At 43.4% G+C, this 21,239-nt stretch overlaps 1 protein-coding gene across 1 annotated transcript in view; it reads left to right on the top strand.

Moving 5' to 3' along the window:
- Positions 1-4,090: 4,090 nt before the first annotated feature.
- HAS2 (hyaluronan synthase 2) overlaps positions 4,091-21,239 on the top strand; it is a 30,541-nt gene continuing 13,392 nt past the window's right edge. Inside the window, exons 1-2 of the mRNA XM_021688414.2 lie at positions 4,091-4,713; positions 17,296-17,922. Coding sequence (XP_021544089.1) covers positions 17,296-17,922 — 627 coding nt within the window. The 5' untranslated portion in view covers positions 4,091-4,713. The remainder of the gene's footprint in view (positions 4,714-17,295; positions 17,923-21,239) is intronic.

Raw genomic sequence — 21,239 nt, 5'->3', positions numbered from 1 at the left:
ACTGGGATCTAGAAAACTAAATTCCAGGTCAATCTCTTTCCATCTTTGCACAACTCAGACTCACAGAGTTCTATATCTTGTAAAGCTGAAAAATGCTGTTTTAATCCCCAGTGGGGTACAGTCTTAGGGTTTAGAGAATGTTACATCTCACACGTACACGGAATAATGAAATATATCAACATTTGGAAAATCTGCGTAACTCAGTGAAATGGTATTTTCCAAAGAATCAATTCAGGATATAAATTCATGAGTGGTTTTAAAAGATGCATTTAAAGTGTAAGCTAAACCAACAGATTTTAATGTAACAGAGTACACACAGTTCATTCCTGTTGTTTTAGATACAACATTGCAACTTGCCTTTATAAAATTACTGTGTTGGGGTGTCTGGCAGGCTCAGTCCCTAGAGCATGAGCATGAGCATGCCACTCTCAGAATCATGAGTTTGAGCCCCACGTTGAGGGTAGTGTTTACTTGAAAAATAAAAAAAATACTGTTTGTCAAGTTTTGACAATCAAAGACTATCTAAAAAGACTACTAAGATACTTCTCCATTTTCCAATTGAAGCCAGATTTTTTTTATATACTTCAGTCAAAACAATTGGATGATAAAGCAAATACGAGAATCCAGCTGTCTTCTATTAAGCCAGCTAGTAGAGATTTGCAAAAATGGAAAACAATGTTACATTTCACACAAGCGTTATTAAGTTGACAGGCCATTGTTTTTGTTACTGTTTTAAATGAACTAATAAATATTTTTAAACTTTTCAGTCAGCTTTTATTTCTAATATGGTAAATATTGATGGATATGACCCATATAAACAAAGTTCTATGAAGTCCTTAATAATTTTTAAGTGTATAGAGGTGCGTGACACCAACAAGTTTGAGAATCACTTATATATAGAATTGTGAAGGTACTAAATCCTTTTTCTGGAACCTGCCTCTCAGACATAAGGAGCACTTCTTTTGTGATGCAGGAAGGAGGAGATCAGCAACAATATACTGCTAACTCACATTAACTGAAGTAAAACTCTTACCTCCAAAGTTCTTTGCCACATTGTCTTGTAGAGCTGAAAACGTTGGATAAGGTATGAGTTAACCTGAAACATCCGTCAAAACCTGAAACATCTGTCATCTTCTGATCCAAATGGCTCATGTTTAAAATAGAAGTTAAAATTTAAATTAATTTTCAAATTTTATTCAGTTGGTTGGTGTCATAGCTTTTTTGTGAAACTGGATCTCATGTCCCCTAATCTGTTGCTTGTGAATCAGTACTGGATGGCTGGTAGCCCTAATTCAGGCTTGGGACTCAGAAAGGAATTTTGGTTAAATGCGAAGGTTTGGGTATGTCCACGGGCACACAGAATAATTCAGTCCGAGAGAGTCAGCGAGGGGACAGCAGAAAGCGGAAGTAGGTCAAATAAATGAACTTGGGATAAAACCTGAGTTAATGCTTACCAAGAAAAATGTAAAGAATAGAAAGCCAGGAGAAGGGTGCTAATGTTTTTTGAATACGCACAATGTTTATATTAGAAACCACTGGGTTACATGAGGAACCACTGGCTTACATTACCTCAGAGGAGACGTTAGGCCCTATATGAATCTCTTACTATAATTTAACTATACCATCATAACAACTCTGTAAATCAGCTATTTTCGTCATTTATCAACTAGGAAATAAAGGTCTAGTGAGGTGAATACACTTCCAGGATCACACAAACGGATTCCACATCACACAATGCCACATCAAAGAAAGGGTTTGAATTTCAGGTCTCTCTTATCCTGGATCCTCCCTAAGAAAATCCGATATATATATAATATTCTACCCTCAAGAACTTTCATGTCTGGCTTTAAATTGTACTGGCCTCTTCTCTATTCTCTTGAGGTCGGGGGAGCTGATGCGTGGATGTGTAATGAGCTTTTATATTCATCCATAGTCAGGCAACATTTTACTTTTTCTTTATGGGCCATGAATTATAAGTACAAGGGGACAAACAACAAATGTGTTTTTGTTTAATAAAGAAACCCCATTTTACTAAATGTTCTCATTGCTGGAACTATTAGCATGGGGACAGCTAAATGCTACTAAGCAAGAATCCGCAATCCTGCATTACATATAATATTCATGGAAATTTAGAGCTAAGGTTAAGTGTTCCTGTGGGGTCCCACAGCCAGACACTTGATACCCACGATTTTCACCCTACCCCTAAATAAGTTTAATCCATATTATATGTAAGAGTACATAAATTAGATAATATAGTTTATTTTACTTTTTTTAAAGATTTTATTTATTTATTTATTTGAGAGAGCGAGAATGAGAGAGAGAGAGAGAGCACTTGAGAGGGGGCAGGGTCAGAGGGAGAAGCAGACTCCCTGCCGAGCAGGGAGCCCGATATGGGACTCGATCCCGGGACTGCAGGATCATGACCTGAGCCGAAGGCAGTCGCTTAACCAACTGAGCCACCCAGGCGCCCCTAGATAATATATTTTAAATTACAACTTAGCATTTAAAAACTACCATACAACTAAAATTCAAGAAACAGGAGTCTAAGTGGGATGAAATTGTGCTCTGAAATTTAAGCCAGTTCCTCAAGAGCTGAATCACCTAAGGCAGTGTTCAAACAAAGGCTGAAGCCTTGAAGGTTTGTAGAGGAAAATTAGTAAGTGGGTTTCCCCAGAGCAGTGTGAAGTCATCAGGCCGGGGTAATGCTTCCCAGAGGTGTAACCGCCGGAGGAGGGGGCGGTGCGGGCGGAAATGCGTGGTACTTTGCAGGTCGGCCCCTGGGGACTGGGTTGGCTGACTACCTGGTATTGCCATTAAATTCTTGACCTCTAAGCACATCCCCTAACACCACACCCTGCACGACTTGTTGAAAAGCATCGTTTCTAGTTTTACTCGACTTTTCTGTTTTGACTTGTTCACTATTGTCCAAAATATGTGATAAGGAGCAAAACCCCACTTTTCAAGGCCTAGCCGAGTTCGAAAATAAGTCCACACTTCAGAGAAACCTTGGAAGGGAAGGAAAAAAAGAAAGAAAGAAAAATCTCTTTTTACCCTATAATAATTACAGCGGAACCGTCAATGGCCAAATCGGTGAATTTATAAATTCACTCTCATTTTTTCCTCAACAGTGCCACCTACTGTCCATTTTAAGTCATCAGGAGACGTGTTGGCGAGGACCATAGAGAAATAAGGGGAAAAGAGTAACCGGGAAAAGTAACTCTTCCCAGCTTTAGGGCATGGGGGGGGGGGGGGAGGAGATTGAGAAAAGAGCGTGTCAGAGCAAATAGCAGCATTCTGACTCGGTAGCTTCTTAGGCTCGCAAGAAGCAAAAGCCATTCAAGCCATTCTCTTGGAAATGGCTTTTACTCATCGCGCTACGTCCGAGTTCTCCAGAGCACGATTTTTATTTTATGTTTTATTTATAATGCGTGCTGTTTGAGCATTTTTACGTTAGGGGTTTAAGTTAAGAAAAAAAAATATGATCATGTTTCCACTTTTTCCGTCACCCAAGACGGTAACGTCTGTGTAAGGGAGACTCTGACTTGACATCTGCTCAGAAACTTTTGAGCTCCTGGGAAGAAAGGGTTAACATGCGGTAGACCTGTAGCTGATTTTATTTAGAGTCGCAGCCGGCTTTCGAATTTCCAGGTGTGTACACACACACACACACACACACACACACACACACACACACCCCAGCTATCTTTCCCCTGGGCTGTTACTTAGCCTAAGGGCACCATTTGGCCTTAAAGCAAATTAGTGAAACAGTGTGGGGAGTTTTTCGCGAAGAGGGAATCCTTGTAACTCAGACTGGAGTTCAGGGATGTCTGCAAAGCGCGGCCTCCCCGCTCCACCGCTGGAGGGAAGGAGGGAATCAGGTGGTGGCCAGCATATGTGCAGTGCATTTCTCTGCACACGTTAGCAATCAAGTTAATTGAATTCATTGGAGTTTAGAACCGGCCTCTAGCTCAGAGAGGGCTTTGAATGGCCAATTTCTCTTTCTTCCTCTACCCCTCCCCGCCTCCCGCCCGCCCGCCCGCCCGCGCTCCCGGTTCCCTCCCCTCCGGGTTCCCCAGTCCGCACCTCCCTTCTCCACTCCCCTCACCCCCCACTCCCTCCTCCGCCCTATTAAAACACCCACCAGCTCACTTGTTAAGACCCCCTTAAGTTGGAGGAGGCAGAAAGGCAACAACAGCGAGGAAGGAGAAGTCAAAACGTCTGGAAAGAATTACCCAGTCCTGGCTTCCAGCAGCCCATTGAACCAGGGACTTGAACCAGCCCCAGCCAAAGACTTTCTCCCGATTCTGCGCTTCCTGGGTTCTGCTGAGTCTTCACCGGGCTTTTCTTGATACGAAAAAGAAAAGAGACTTTCCGATATCAAGGGAGGGGGAACTGGAGCAAAAAATAAAATAAAATAAAATAAAGTTAATTTATTTTTAAAGCACAATTTTTTCTTTTAAGAATTAGACTGAAGTGCAACGGAGGTATTAAAAAGAACAGTAGTGAGATTTTCCTTTTAAAGTGGGGAGAACCAAACATTTAAGACTCCTCCATCCTTTTTAAATGTTGTTTTTAAATTTTTTATTTTTTTTGGCCGGTCGTCTCAAATTCATCTGATCTCTTATTACCTCAATTTTGGAAACTGCCCGCCACCGACCCTCCGGGACCACACAGACAGGCTGAGGACAACTTTATGACCAAGAGCTGAACAAGGTACGTTACACTGGCGCGATATGGTGAACCAGGAGGGCCCCCCCGAATAGGCCAGGGAGAGGGAAGAAATTATCCACGTAAGTGTTAAATAATTGTAAAGCTGGTTTTCGACAGGAAAGTTTGAGGTCTGCCAACTTCCAACAGGCTGAAAATCAGGGGATATTTCAGATCACTCTCAGGCTTGGCACCCTGTCTTTTCCCATCCCTGCGGCGCTCGCCCGAAATCCGCTGCCTTTCTGGGAACACAGGTAACCTCTCTGCCTGGGAAAGACCGCACGTCCCGGGATGTACTTTTCCACTCCTCATCTTCCGGAGCCTCAGAGGGGCTCCCAAGTCGGGAAACAAGAATTTCCAGTGCAAGGAAAATGTATTCCGCACAGCCGCTCCCCATCCCCTTGCCCCTTCCATCCCTTCCCTTCTTCCCCTCCCCCCAACCCTACGTGGGGAGGAAAACCCTGGAACAGCCCAGCTTTTACTTTTAAGTGGGAAACCCTTTTCTTACTTGGAAAGCAAAGGGTTAAAGCGATCCGGGCTCCCAGCTCCGGAGAGCCAGGACCCCCGAGAAGAAGGGTCCTTTGCCACCTCCTCGCAGCTACCGGCCTCGCTCGGCCACTCCCACTTTCCCTCGCTTCCCCTCCTTTGCACTCCCCGGACCCCAGGAAAGTGTCAGGCTGGGTCGGCCCGGGCTCTGCCCGGCTCCGGAAGCCTTACTCGGGCCAGGGGTCCCTGACGCAGGCGGTGGCACTCGGGGACCCCAGAGGGAGGAGGGCGCGCGTCCCTCTCCTCGCCGCCGCCCGGGGGCAGGGCGTGCGTGGGGACCGCGCGCTGCAGCGCAGGCAGCTGCAACGTCCCGGGAGCCAACTCCGACGTGGCACCGAGCACGCTGGCGCTCCTTTCCGCAGCTGCAGCGCGGGGCCCGGCGGGTGGGGGGCTTGGGGGTGCCGTCCCCAGCGCCCGGCCCGGAGGTGGGAGCCGGGGACCCTCGGGAGCCGGGGCGAAGTGGGAGGCGAGCCAGAGGCTGGGTTGGGATGGATAATCAACACCTTGGGCGGAATTCGTCACGCTGGTTCCCGCCCAGAGAGAGCCAGGGCTCCGAAATGGGTCCCAGGGAACGGGAGGGCGGGTCTGAAAGGAGGGTCTGTGTGCGGGCGGGATGGGATGGCTAGAGAGCCTTTTCTCTCCGGCCGTGCAGACTCAGCTGAGGGGAAACGGCGCTGAAAGGATAATTAAGGCTGGGAAGAGGGGCTGGGAGCGGAGAGGCTGTGCCTGGGGAGGAGGGCTTACGAGACCCGGGTCCTATTACACCGGCTTAGGTGCCAGCGCCTCTTCCTCCATCCCCCCCCCACCCCAAACGCCCGCGCGGGGTACTTGGACTCAGCTACCCTGCGCGCCTCCGGGGCGAGCGAGCTGCTGCAGCCGTGCGCCCCTTAGGTGTGTGTAGGAGCCTTGGCTGCCCCTCCCTGGCCACTTCCCCACGCTTGGGGACTGTTGCAGCGGGCGTCTCCCGAGCAGCTGCCCAGAACCGCTGGGCTCCAACCCACGTGGCTGGCCTGGGATTGCCTTTGACGTCACACCCTGGGGGGAGGTGTGACGCAATAGATCGGGAAGCTCTGATTGGCTACGAAGGGCTTCCCCCGAACTGCAGGCCTGAGTATATATAGACTTTCAGTTCTGAGTTAAAAGTGAAGGGTATTGGTAGCTGGGCTTTGCTGAGGAAGTGAGGGTGACTGAAAAGGGGGGGGAAAGCCTTCACTGCCTATTGTAGATTTCAAGCTTTTCTCCACGCAGATTTTTTATTGCAGTGAAGGAGTTGGGTAATGTACCTTTGGAAGCGTTAAACAGGATTATGATTTTTTAGAAAGGTAATTTTAACTTTTTAAAAGGTCAACACATATTCATTTTCAATGATGAAAGGTTTAAAATTAAAATGTGTATTTATATAGATTGGGCTAGGACAAATATTTATGCCCGTCAAACTGTTTGTAGATACGGTTTTAAATTTACAGAATAAGATTGAAAAGAATACTTAAATTCTAAACATTTTCTTTTCATTCCAATGTGTGCAAACTGACTCATTCATTATATTTTCGCTGCGTTTTTCTAGATGCTAAATAAGATTACTCAAACTACTGAGGTGCTGCATTTTTATTTTTACTTTTATTTTTATTTACTATTTATTTATTTATTGGTACTGCATTTTTAATACCCATCATGCTCATTGCAGGTCTTTTCACTACTTGGCTATTTTACATTTTCAATAGAAGGTTAACTCTTTAAAGTGCCTATTATAGTATTTATATTATGTCGTGTGTGAGTTTGCAGTTTTGGAACAAGTATTCAGAATTCTAGGTCAACATTTCTCAGTGATAGCTTTGGAATTAGAATATCAACACTCCTGTTCACTTTTTCTTACTTAGGTATTTCCTGAGTTGGGGGAATAGAAAAATGTCTTGTAGACATATTGGCAAACGTATTACCTGGTATTGTACCTAGAACTAAATCTTTACTTTACCAGAGAAAGTTAAGCAGCTTCGATAAATTAAGGTCTTAAATCGTTGGTGATTAGTCTTAAATTTGAATGTTACTCTCTACAAATCAAAGATGAAGTAGCTGCCATCCTGGAACACAGGAATTGAGCAACAAATAAGAAATAAGAAACTTCCTAGAAAGTAAGTCAGATTGAAACTAATTGTTTTTGTTAGGTTTATAGAAGAGCCTCATAGTTTTGAATTTCGTAAACACTTTTATACATGGTTTCCGTACCAGCTTTCTTTTAAAACAATTTTTTTAAAGATCTTATTTATTTGAGAGAGAGAGATAGTGAGAGAGAGCTTGAGCTGGGGTGGGGGAGGGGTAGAGGGAGACGAGAAGCAGACTCCCCACTGAGCCGGGAGTTTCATGTGGGACTCAGTCCCAGGATCCCGAGATCATGACCTGAGCTGAAGGCAGACACTTAACCAACTGAGCCACACAGGTGCCCCTAAAACAGTTTTTTTTTCCTTGAAATTTTAAGCACAGACCATTCACAGATTCATTTATCTATTTTTGGAACTGTGGGGAAAGCCCTTATGGATAATGTGTAGGTCCCCTTTGGCAAAGGTATATTACAGTGTTACATTTTTTAATTGAAGTATAGTTCACACACAAAGTTACATTAGTTTTAGGTGTATAACATAGTCATTGAACAAGTTTGTACTTCACCCTATGCTCACCACCTACCCACCCCACCTCATCATCCAACAATATTACAATACCATTGACTGTATTCCCTATGCTGTACCTTTTACCCCGAGACTTATTTACACAGTTACATTTTTTTTCAATCTAAGAACAAGTGGCTTGTTACGTTATTAGCTTCCTGACTTTTGCATAATATGGGAGTGATGAGTTAACAAAGTAACTGGAGAACAGAGCATAAACTCCACTGTCCCTTTCTGGGTTCTGTTTTTTGTTTTGTTTTGTTTTTAATCCAAATTCACTCAGGTTGTGTCCCACTAAGAGGCTGCAAGGACCAAGCCAGTTGCAGCTGGTATGACAGCTGAATGGGGGAGACAGCTCCCTGTACAAAGATCATTTCTACCCCAACTTGGTTTTAATCCTTTCCTCTCTAGGGGCAATCTGCATAGAATAAGTATCACCCCACTGCATATACCTTAAATTATTCAAGTATATTTTGAATGTCATCAACGTATACAGATGTGTAGAGTTTGTATATATATTGCCTTGTCCATAATCTATCTTTCCAAGTTACGCCCAAGGTAGGGCTTGAACTCATGACCCTGAGATCAAGAATAGCATGCTCTACTGACTGAGCCAGCCAGGTGCCCCTCACAGTCTAGGAAAATGTTGCTGATATAGGAGTCAAAATAAATATAATGAGGTTACACTTTAAATATTTTTTTAAGATTTTATTTATTTATTTATTTATTTATTTATTTATTTATTTATTTATTCATGAGAGAGAGAGAGCAGGAGTGAGCAGGAGCACGAGCTGGGGAGAGGAGCAGAGGGAGAGGGAGAAGCAGGCTCCCCACTGTGTAGGGAGCCAGATGTGAGCTAGATCCCAGGACCCTGGGATCATGACTTGAGCAGAAGGCAGACCCAACCGACTGAGCCACCCAAGCGCCCATCTTAAATATTTTTTTGAACTTAAATAATAAAATATTTATAAAAGAATGCCTCTAAAATGCATAATTTTTACTGCAAATTTCTGAAAAGCAAATAGGATGCAGTTCACATTTTAATGGAATTTGTCATACAAAAAAATATATTCAAAGAAGTCTTTATAAATAACCATAGTGTAAGGCAAAATATAATAGGGCCCATAAAAAAGTAAAATAATAGCTACTGTTTATCACATGTCTAATATGTATCAGGCACTGAATTAGATACTTTATATACATTATATCTAATTCCAGCCCCCCATAAAGAAAATTTTGTAATTAAAGGAACCTTGCCTCAGAATGATTAAGCAACTCAATCAAAGTCACAGTGTTAGAGAGAGTGTGGATGCAATTTAATCCAATACTTCTTGAATGTAATGCCCCTGAGCTGAATTATGCTGCAGCTGGACTAGTCAAGTTTTATGGGGGCTTACACTGAGGAGAAACCACATCTGAGAGATCAGAAAAGATTTCATGAGGAGACTTGGCATTTGTGGTTCGTATGGCTACGTGGGATTCTGACCTATGAAAATAGTGTCCAAGAGCCAATGGAGGATGAACATAGAGAACAAAGATTGCATGCCAAGCCTTTCTGCAAACTTTACCCTTTGCCATGCTGAATTTTAGGATGAAGTTTATGATGGTGAAATTCAGGAACCAATAGGGCAGTTGGGAGAAGTGGCATCCTAGGAGTGATCGATCAATACTGATGGTACAAATGATATCTGAAACCTACAGCTCTGGATCCAGACACAGCTGGGGTGACAAGGCCTTTGAAAGGCCTATTGCCTAACCTTGCAAGCTTACTCGCTCCAGGGTCTCTGCTAGGATCAATGCAGTGGGACTGGAGAGACAAAGGCCAACTTCAAAGCCAGAGAGGAAGAGGAGGTCAGAAGGGGACAGGATGAGGGTCATGTGCTCTAATATGTCCCAGAGGGTAATGTGCTGTAATGTGAAGACTATTGAGAGGCTTCATTTGGGTACTTTTACCTCGGATTTCTGGTTGAGGACAGTAGCAGAGGTAATACAAAGGAGGGATGCGTATTGATACAAATAAATCATTGAAGTTTTCTTAGACTTTAACCCAGTGATTGCCAAACTTTGTTGTAATTAGAATTGCTTAAGATTTGAAAATTACTCATGCCCTGTTAACACCCCATAGCAATGAACTCAGAATGTTGTGAAAGCCACACATGAGTAGTTTTTACAGACCCCGCTAAGCAATGTGGATGTACGTGAAAATGTGGGAACCCCTGCTTTTTACCTTTGCTCACCATGCCTTCCTAATCCACCCTTAGCAGGCAAATGGCTACAAGCAGCAGAGTATGTCTCATCTTACAAAGAAGCAGGTTTCCATGTTCCTTGGCTAGTGTCACCTGCCTAAATTAATATTCTTAATTCCAATCATTCTGCATATGACTGGAGGCCTAGCCACCCCAATCCCAGCCCCCAGAATACAACAAGTTAGGGGTAAAGAAAATCTGTGTTCTAGAACCAGTTCTGCTATTTATGAGATGTGATTTTGAGCAATGCATTCACTAGGGAAATATTCTTTACATATCTCCTTTTGGCCTCTGTATGTGTAAATATTGGCTACAAATTAAAAAGACAGCAATCTAGTCTTCAGTGGGTTTTAAAATATAATGAGGGAGAGGGACAAGTGCACTTTATCATTTAAGTTACTCTTTCTTTACATTAAGATATTAAAGCTATTAGTATCCCATTGAAGCTGGGATAAATATATATATTCCTTGCCTACATACAGTAAGCCTGCAAAAAGGTTGCATTCCTGTTTTGCAGATGAGGAAATAAGGCTCAGGGAGTAGATAGATGCCAAAAGGAATTTACTCTTTGTACTCCTTCAGGTGAAGAGCATGCCCACATTGCAACATACATTCGTCCTTATAGACACTCAGCTATGGGTGGTACTGATATGAAAATAAAGTTTCAACCCTATCCCTAAAATTTTAAGTTCAGAGATACTGATTGCATAAGGACACATGGCTCATTCACAGGAACTGTCAGGTAGTCCGATAGCTAAAATGAGGCAGAGCTTGGGCTTCAATCCATTTCTTCCCAGTCCAGCTATGTTCACTATGTCATGCTCATCCCTTATTAACTAATAGTGGATTAGAGGGAAGGGGAGTCAGACTGATTGGGTAGTTAGCAGGAAAGAAACTGTTGGTCTTTTTTTTTTTTAGGTACTTAAATGAGTTCTCTCTTTTAATTTAAAAATCTGTTTTGTGAAGTCCATATGATTATTTCCGTTTTATCTTAGATGAAGAAACTGAAGATGTCTAGTATTATGTAACTTGCTCAGTGTTACCACGCCATTAAAAGGAAGAGCCCCAAATCTGTCGCAATTCAGTCTGGTTCCAGAGACGTGGAGGCATGCATGCCACACACAAGTATACACACACACACACACACACACACACAAGTCATTAGAAACAAACACAGAACAGGATATGGATCGATGGACAGTGAATAGTGTAAGAGTACCAGATTTGAAGTTGGTAAAAGATTATCTCATTATCCCCCATGCCCCAACCTTGACACCTGAATTCATAAGGTTCGTCAAATTGTAACTCGCAGTTTCTGGAAATGCTTTTGGAAGGCCATTTGCCTTTTTTGACTTTATCATCCTGAGGTCTTCACTAGCTGGTCTGGTACTCCCGACAACCATTACATTTAGATAGCTGGGCAAGAAATTATTATTACTTTTTTAAAAGATTTTATTTATTTATTCGTAGAGAGAAAGAGAGAGAGAGAGCACACAAGCAGGGGGAGAGACAGGCAGAGGGAGAAGCAGGCTCCCCGCCAAGTAAGGAGCCTGATGCAGGACTCAGATCCCAGGACCCCGGGATCATGACTTGAGCCGAAAGCAGACGCTTAACCAACTGAGCCACCCAGGCATCCCTGGGCAAGAAATTATTAAAAAATGAAAGAAAAAAAACCCTGCTGGAGGAGAGGTACCCTTAAGGGTTCAACATATATTCATCGGCCCTGCAGCAAAGATAGGAGAGGGACCTGTTCTTAGTCTGCATTGACTGCCCGAGTCCAAAAGGACTTACTCATTTATTCAGCATGCCTACTATGTGCCAGACCCTGTTTTTGGTACAAGAACACACAGTTGATAGAGATCATCAAGTCCCTGTAGCCATAGAGTGTACATAGGGCTAGTTAGAAAATCAAGCAGAATCTGGGGAGCAGGACAGGGAGTGAAGAGAGGGAGTGGTAAGCTAAGACCTCTCTGAAGAGATAGCACTTGGCCCTACTCTCTGTAGCCTTTCCCAGATGCTGGCGACTAATTTGAATTCACTTCCTCTTCTCCCAGATCCCAGACAGAAGGACCGCTTCGTGAAGCTATGGGAACTCAGTTCTTGCCACTGCGCTAGTGCTCTGGGAGCAGCTGTTGTTCTGGCTCATCCCACATTGCCTTCTGGTTAATAAGAGGTTAAGGGGGAAAGAGGGCTCTGATACCCAGTGACCTACAGAGTCCAACTTGGGGTATGTGAGCTAACAGCAAGGTTTCTATCTGCTCTACAGGTGGAACAATGAATGCAGGAGCGCCTTTCTCATGGTAATAAAGCAGGATTTTGGCTGCAGGCATGAATAGCACTGCTGTTGCTTAGACGCAACCACCGGCTTTCTTTGGGATAAGGTCATTCTAGTTCCTTTCGGCTGCATCCACGTAGAAAAGTATATGAGCCCAGAAATCCTCCCAGGGTGTTGGCTGATCTTGTATCTGTTCCTGACTGTCAATTCCCCATTTTCCATAATAGCAGGAAAAGAGTTTTTTTTTTTTTTAAGATTATTTATTTATTCGTCAGAGAGAAAGAGAGAGAGAGAGCACAAGCAGGGGGAGGAGCAGAGGCAGAGGGAGAAGCAGGCTTCCCACTGAGCAGGGAGCCCGATGCGGGGCTCGATCCCAGGACCCCGGGATCATGACCTGAGCCGAAGGCAGACGCTTAACGACTGAGCCACCCAGGCGCCCCAGCAGGAAAAGAGCTTTTGAGGTTCATTTCTAACATTTCCTTACACAAGGAAATGTGGTATTAGCCAGAGACAAAAGGATGCTGCCTGTTGTGTCGTGATGATTCAAATCCATTCAGCAAATATTTACTGAGAATCCTCTAATCTGGCATTATGCTACCATGTGGACCCTACTCCTGGTTTTGGGACCATGTGGACAAGTTACTTATATACTTAAGAGTCTTGGTTTCCTCGTCCTTTGAGATGAAGAATACATTTACCATTTAGAGCTATTTAAATAGGATCATGCGACTCAACAAAGCAGACAAGACTTGCCCCGGTGCCTGAAGCCTAATGAATGGTGAATGTTAGCTGATGTAACAATGATGCCAATGACGATGTTGATGCAGGAAGTTACATCCATTCATTCAGCAAATATTTACTAAATATCACCCATGAACCAGGAAGTGTTTTATGTCCTTGGGGCACATTAGTGAAAACAGATTTTAAAAAAAGCTGTTGACTTTGTGGAACTTACATTATGATACATCAAGGTATTCTTTTAACACTTGGCTTAGCTTAGAACTTACTGTGAAGACTAGTACTTAGTGAATCACTGGTATCAGGTCTAGTATCAGCTTAAAAATCAATTAAGTTTTGATTTGGGCAAAAAATCCAAGTTTTATGTTTTAAATACTTATGGAAGGTGGATTTCTAAATCCTCTTTCCATGTAGCAGTAAACTCTTATGATCCAGGATGGAACTAACCATATTTTCCAATTTAACAATAAAGCCATATGTCTGACAAGGAGAGTTTGCTTATGAAGCAGAGTATCTGAATTGAGGATTGTCTCAGAAAGTCTCACACATATGGTGCCCATATCTATGAAATTGCCCCCAGGGCGGGGAGTTATAAAACAACACACACTGTGTGTCACTCCTGGAGATCAATGTATTCCCTCGGTAAAGTTTGCTCTGAAATGTGCCTTTTGCCCTTTGGCCTGGCCTGAGATGCTGCATGTGTCGTAACGGGCAAGAATAGGATACATGGCAGAAATATAAAGGTTCGATTTTCACCGTGTTGCAGCAGTTTACTAGCAACTTTTCCCAGGCTTCAAAGGGACATTCTGGAGACTCCTCTGATGTAAGAGGGTGTTCCCACTTCAGCTGGGGCCAGCAGATGCTATGCGAACACTCTCTTTGTCTACGTGTGCTGATAAAAGCAAGGAAAATGTGAATAATGGAAAAGAATGGCAGGCAGTTCTTTTGCTGGCTCTGGTGATGTTAAACACAAGCAAAACACACACTTCAGCTTCTCCCTGGCAGAGTGTTGTAGCCCCCTTGAAATTTTTCACTCTTGTGAGAATGACTCATGTCTTGGAAACGACGAGTTCCAAGTCTGGTGCTCCCCGTACCTTTAGGCATTGGTTAAGGTGCCCGTTGGCAGTTTTCGGCATCCTGTCAGCTGTTTTAATTAACTAGGGATGCTGTGCTCTCTTGCCTTTCACTGGGAACTCCCCATTTCACCGATCCCCAGCACCAAGAATTTTCCATTGTGTTGGGATTACCTGTATCAGCCTCTGATGTCCTACGTAAGTGCTGGAAAGGAGAGACACATCTGGGTATGTTGTTTTCGCTTCCTCGTTAGCCGATACTTTGGTACTTTAAACTGCATCATGATTTTGGTTTTTTAAAACCCTTTCATAAACACTTTGATTTGGCTCCTCATATCATCTCCACTTAACAAAAGAAAATAATGCCCACAAGCTAGAATCCTGGTCTCCAGGGTGCTTTGCATTACCTAGGTTGTATTAGTTAGGGTGAAATGGACTCAAAATTCATAGTGGGTAAGCAAACAAACACAAACTCAGCAATTAATTCTGGCTGCCTAAGCATCCAAGGCAGGTCTTCCTGATTGGTGGCTGGCTCCCTTCCACGTGGCAGTTCGAAAACCAGGATCCCTCTATCTCTGGGCTCTGCAATCCCCAGGGACCTTGCTGGTCTGTGCATCAAACCTGCAGAAGGAAAAGAGAGATTGCAGGAGACCCACCCTCAAGTCCCTTTTGAAAGTGGCCCATCTCAGGTTTCCAAAAGCTGGAACACCAGGGCCAGCCACCCCAAGCCATCTTGTGCTTAGGAGAGGAAACACAATTATCCACTCAGGACCACCTCAGTGTGTAACTACAGTGTAAGAAAGGTGCCTCTTGGATCTGAGTGATGTGTTGGCCACACAGCTGGTAACAACCAACATCATACCAGGTGCTGTGTGGACATTCAATTTTAAGTCAGTTTGGAGTCGGAAAATAGAAATAGCGCATCCAGCAAGGGACTTTGCAGAGATAATTGCTTACCTTAGGTTTCCACTTAAAATAGATTTACTTACGTTTCAAAAGCTGGTTGAATTCAAAAAAAGGTCAAGTATTAATTATATATAGATATGACAAAAACCCCGAATTCAGTGTAAATGATTGAAGATGGGGACGCTGCATTTCTACCAATGATGACCTTCATTATAGTTCATTATTGGAAGAGGAAGAAAATTAATTTGGGGGGAAAATTGTTATTATGGCTTATAATAAGATCTTCATCTTGTGCCTGGCACAGAGCTTCTAAAACCCTTGGTATTTTTGAAGTGAGACGATAGATAGAGGTGTCTTTTGTTATGTTAATGGATGACTTTAAAACGGTCTAAGTAAGGGTGGGGACTGGTGGCTAGTGGAACCAATCATTTGATAGGAGGATTGGAGCATCCAGTCCCACCCCCAGACCTCTGGGGGGTAGAAAGGGGCTGGAGATTGAGTTCAATTGCCAATGGTCGATGATTTAATCAAATATGCCTGTGTAATGAAGCCTCCATAAAAATGCAGAAGGAGAGAGTTGAGAGGGCTTTCTGGGTTGGTGAACACAGAATTGGGGATTGTGGTACTCTTGGAGAGGCGTAGAAGCTCCGTGCCCATTCCCCAGACCTTCCATCTGGCTGCTCCCGAGTTATGTCCTTTTATAATAAACCAGTAATCTAGTGAGTAAACAGGTTTCCTGAGTTCTGTGAGCCACTCTAGCAAACTAATCAAACACCAGGTGGGTGGGGCTTGGGAACCTCTGATTTATAACTGGTAGATCAGAAGTACAGGTCACAACCTGGGCTTGGGACTGGTATCTGAAGTTGGGGAGATGGGGGGCAGTCTTGTAGGACTGAACCCTTAACCCGTGGAGTCTGATGCTATTGGGTAGATGGTGTCAGAATTGAGTTAAATTGTGGGACACCCACTGTTGCCTGGAGAATTGTTTGTTGGATATATGGGAAACATCCTTCCCACCCCACACTGGAATGGGGTCCAGGAGCCCCCAAAGACAAACAGAATAACAAAAGTCTACCAGGTAACTCTTCTATGTTCAGCTTTGGAGATACTTAAGGAAATACAAAAAAATTGTCCTCCTATACTCTCGTTGTTCAAAACCTTATTCAGGAGTTATACAAACCCCAGGGAGGAGTACATAACTGGCTGCTATTAAAAGCTGAAATGTGTTTCAGGTCTAATGTATTACAGCTTTCAGAGGTTGGGGAAATTCACCTGTTGAAATTAAGCATGATGCTATTTCTTCCTTAATTTATGAATTATTTCTAAAAACACTTATTGTGTGCTTACTGTGTTACAGTAAGGTTTCTGATCCCCAGGATCTAACCATCTGGTGTTAGTGCTGGTGGATGGAGGATATAGACTTCTGAACAAAGGAATGCAAATCAGAATTACAGGGGCTTGAGAGATGTATGTACAGGATCCCCAGGCATAAAGAACTTTTAATGTCAACAGAGATTTGGAGTCTAAACTCCTTCATTTAATGGATTAAAAAACCTGAGGCTCAGAGAGATAAAGTGACTCTCTCAAGGTCACACAGCTAGTTGTTGGAAGAGTTAGTACTAGAATCCAGGTATCCTGATCTCCAACCTCAGCTGGCTGCATGGAAATTGTGAGCTGAGGGATTTGCATTGAAGAGGAGATGAAATTTAGCAAAATCTCCTATGCATTTTTCACTGGTCAGTCCTGGGAGGTCAGGGGCAACATGGTGTAGGAAGAAAGAATGCCTTGCTCACTAGGATGATTAGGTTCTACACCTAGTTATGACCACCTACACAGAGTGCATCCTTAGTAAATGATCTAACATACTAAAAATAATACTTCCATGTATTTGTTGAACACGTCATGGTTTTCAATAGCACTTTGCCACCATCATCTCATTTGATTCTTGAAACAGCCCTCTGGGGTGTACCAGAAGGGCATCCTTATCCCTATTTTGCAAATGAGAAAAACATGCAGCTGGTTAAGTGAGAAAGTGTGGTTGGAGCTCTCGGGTACTTCTAGTCCAATACTCCCCATGATGCCATGTTTATAACAAGTATGGGACAAGAGTGGTTAACCAAGAGTATCATTTGATTATATTACAGATGCATTGTGAGAGGTTTCTATGTATCCTGAGAATAATTGGAACCACGCTTTTTGGAGTGTCTCTCCTCCTCGGAATCACTGCTGCTTATATTGTTGGCTACCAATTTATCCAAACAGATAATTACTATTTCTCTTTTGGACTGTATGGTGCCTTTTTAGCATCACACCTCATCATCCAAAGCCTGTTTGCCTTTCTGGAGCACCGAAAAATGAAAAAATCCCTAGAAACACCCATTAAATTGAACAAAACTGTTGCTCTCTGCATCGCTGCGTATCAAGAAGATCCAGACTACTTACGGAAATGTTTGCAATCTGTGAAGAGGCTAACCTATCCTGGGATTAAGGTTGTCATGGTCATAGATGGGAACTCAGAAGATGACGTTTATATGATGGACATCTTTAGTGAAGTCATGGGCAGGGACAAATCAGCCACTTATATCTGGAAGAACAACTTCCACGAGAAAGGTCCTGGTGAGACGGATGAGTCACATAAAGAAAGCTCGCAACATGTCACCCAATTGGTCTTGTCCAACAAAAGTATTTGCATCATGCAAAAATGGGGTGGAAAAAGAGAAGTCATGTACACGGCCTTCAGAGCACTGGGACGAAGTGTGGATTATGTGCAGGTAGGTTTCCGAATTCCTGCCAGGGCAAACATACATTTAAATAAAGCAGCTTTTGTATCTCTTCAGGCATATGCTATAGCCCATCCTTGTCCCTCTGAACACAGTACTTCTTTCAGTTCATTTGAAAACAGCGTGACTGCTGAAAGCACATTTTGAAAGAGAGGAAAAAAATCTTGTGTAACTGTTAAGACTACGAAAATGCTTAACTTATGCAGTGTTATTGGTTGGAAATCAAGATTATTTTGAACAGGAGACCCTTCCTTCCTTCTCATTCCCTCCCTTACCTTCTCTGACCCCTTGGTTCTGCCAAGTCAAATCCAACGTCATTTTCCACAGTCTTAAAATCTCCAGCATTGTAAGAAAATAGTGTCTGCTGAGCAGAAAGGTCCTGAGAAAATCTGCAGGCTCAAGAGATGGCTATAAAACGTTTTTCACAGAGACTGGGCAAAATGGGGGTGGTGAGAACAATTTTGATTTAAAAGGGTAAGGAATTCAAAACTGAGAGACAGAAAGAAAAGGAAAACAAAAAAGGGAGAAAAACAAACACACACAAAAACCCTTCCCAGAGCAAAACCGAAGTAATGTTTATTTCACTCCCCAAACAGCATTACCTCACTCACTGCACTTGACCTTTGAAAGCATTTGTGATGGTGTTTGCTCTCATGAAAATGAGACAGGCTGTGTCTGTCATTAATTCCCTGACTGCTCGCCCTTGGGTTTCTCCCCTCTTAGTTCTCATTGAAGCTTTCTTCAGAATGTTAGTAGGGTCCCTGTGAATTTGCTAGTTGCAATTTTCTTGCAGATAATTTAGTTAGATTTTGGCCATGATGATGTGGAAAAGGGAGACCTATCTCTGATTTAAGAAAATCCATTGGGACACCCCTCCAGTCCTCTAATAGGTGAAATTCTGCTTTTCAGGAGACCTATCATATACTTTAGGGGCCTTGATTGCCACAAAGTCATGGCTGGGGGATGACAGGCTCTGTGTTATGGGATGGGAATGGGCACTGGTTTCAGAGTCTGTTGACGGAGGTGGTAATCCAGGCATTGTTAGCTGGATGACCTCGAGCAGGACCACCTCCCCGAACCTCAGTTTCCTGCATCGAATAAACCAATCTCATAAGGGGTTTAAGATTACCATGAGGTTAATTTTGGTTAATAGCTGAAGAGTTTTGAGGCATTTTTTTTTCCAGTTGATACCAATCTGCATATTAATATCTTCTAGGGAGCTGATAGAGTTTAACTCCCAAGTTTCTCCTATTCTCCTAATTTTTAGAACTGTCACAGTTGAGGTACTTTCTAGTTAACTCAGGACATTTTTATGTATTTTCATAATGCAACTTCAGGCCCCGATAGAGGATGAAATGATCCTTTTATTTATTTATTTTAATAAATATTTTCTCTCTCTTTTTAAAAAGATTTATTTATGTATTTATTTATTTATTTGACAGAGAGAGAGAGAGCACAAGCAGGGGGAACAGCAGAGGGAGAGGGAGAAGCAGACTCCCCACTGAGCAGAAAGCCTGATGCGGGGCTCGATCCCAGGACTCTGGGATCATGACCTGATCCAAAGGCAGATGCTTAACTGACTGAGCCACCCAGGGGCCCCTATAATGATCCTTTCAAAGGAAGTGATGGGATGGCTGGGGAACTTACAGAGGGTTTGAAGAATGAAGCTCAGAGCCTAAAATGAGGAAGCATGTTTTGATATTTTGCCTTTAATTCTAGTTGAAAGTATTGCTATGTTTGTCATTGCTAATCAAGATGTCATTGTGAGGGTTTCTTTTTTCTTTTCTTCTTCTTTTTTTTAAGCCTGTTCCAAATCCCCTGCTCCCATCATTCTTGTTTTGAATTTTGTTTGTATCCTTGACAACTTGACATTGTGCCTGACCAGGACAAAATAACACAAACTATGAAATGTTAGAGTAGGCTCCTTGCTAGAGCCCTGATCAGGCTCTCAGAGAGACCGACCCAAGCAGCAGCTTTCCCTGGGCCCTGAATCCTGCTGGAACTCTCAGCCCACTCACACAAATGTGGAAAACCTTTTGGCATTCTGAAAACAGGTGATTCCATGCTGCCATCCCTCATCACATCCCCCAATATTTAACCATGTGTTCCCTATAAAAATGGAAATGTCATAAAGTTCAAACCAGTACATTCCCACCATCCATTCTGAGGGACCCAGGGTCCGAGCATTGCAAAGCAGAAGCCACAGAAAGACAAAGGAGAGGGGGTTAAGCATTACAAGTGACTGAATGTGGAGAGCAGGTTGGCCACAGAAAGAAGAAAGTCAAGTGTAGGTGCTCATACACAAGAGAAAGTAGGGCTGGGGCAGACACAGGACCATCTGCTCACATGCTTGCTAACCTGGCTGAAGACACTGCTTAGCTGTGTGGACACGGCCAAGACGATTGGTCTCCTCCAGTTGCAGTTGGGTCTTGGACACTGGTTAGCTCTCTTCCCACTTGATCTTGAGTAGATGTCCTGCCTGTTGTTTCTCATGACCAATTATTTCACGCCTTCACCATTCTCCCAGCACCTACCCAAACTCCTCCCTAACTAACACATGGCCCTGCCTCCTATAAGAGAAAATCAAACGTACTGCTTCTGAATGCTATCAAGGTCTTCTTTTCTCTTCCTTTTTTACAGTCGCAAAGGTACCCAGCTTCACTTCCTATCTCAAGGTTAACCTTTTTTTTTTTTTTTTTTAAAGATTTATTTATTTGACAGAGAGAGAGACAGCGAGAGCAGGAACACAAGCAGGGGGAGTGGGAGAGGGAGAAGCAGGCTTCCCGCGGAGCGGGGAGCCCGAGGCAGGGCTCGATCCCAGGACCCTGGGATCATGACCTGAGCCGAAGGCAGACACTTCACGACTGAGCCACCCAGGCGCCCCACAAGGTTAACCTTTCTGCATACACGCCTGGGCTCTCTGGGTCACCTGGGCTCTCTGGGGCGGCTCCCTCTGGGCTCTGCCAGAGCAAGGCCCTACTACCTGTCCCTCCACCTCTCTCAGCTCTCCTGTTTAGTCTTCTCGACCTAAAGCCAGTCAAATAACTAACACTGACCTAGAATACGGAGAGAAGCTTTAGTCTAGGAGAAAGCCAGCGTGGTAGCAAATTCACCCAGGATGTTAGTGGCTGCTTTCGGAGATAAAGAATACAGGAAAACATAAGTAATGAAGTGAGTAAAGAAGGAAATGAGAAATAAAGAGGAGAATGAATTGAATCAGTGTTTTCTGGAGCGAACTTTTTTTTTTTTTTTTTTTTCTCAAAAAGAGATTCTGATCTGTCTCATATGGCTTAAGTAAGGTAGGGCAA

The sequence above is a fragment of the Neomonachus schauinslandi genome, chromosome 4 (genome assembly GCF_002201575.2).
Source record: "Neomonachus schauinslandi chromosome 4, ASM220157v2, whole genome shotgun sequence".
Taxonomy (NCBI): Eukaryota; Metazoa; Chordata; class Mammalia; order Carnivora; family Phocidae; genus Neomonachus; species Neomonachus schauinslandi.
The sequence above is the reverse complement of the archived record's forward strand: the minus strand, read 5'-3'. Positions and strand labels throughout refer to the sequence as shown.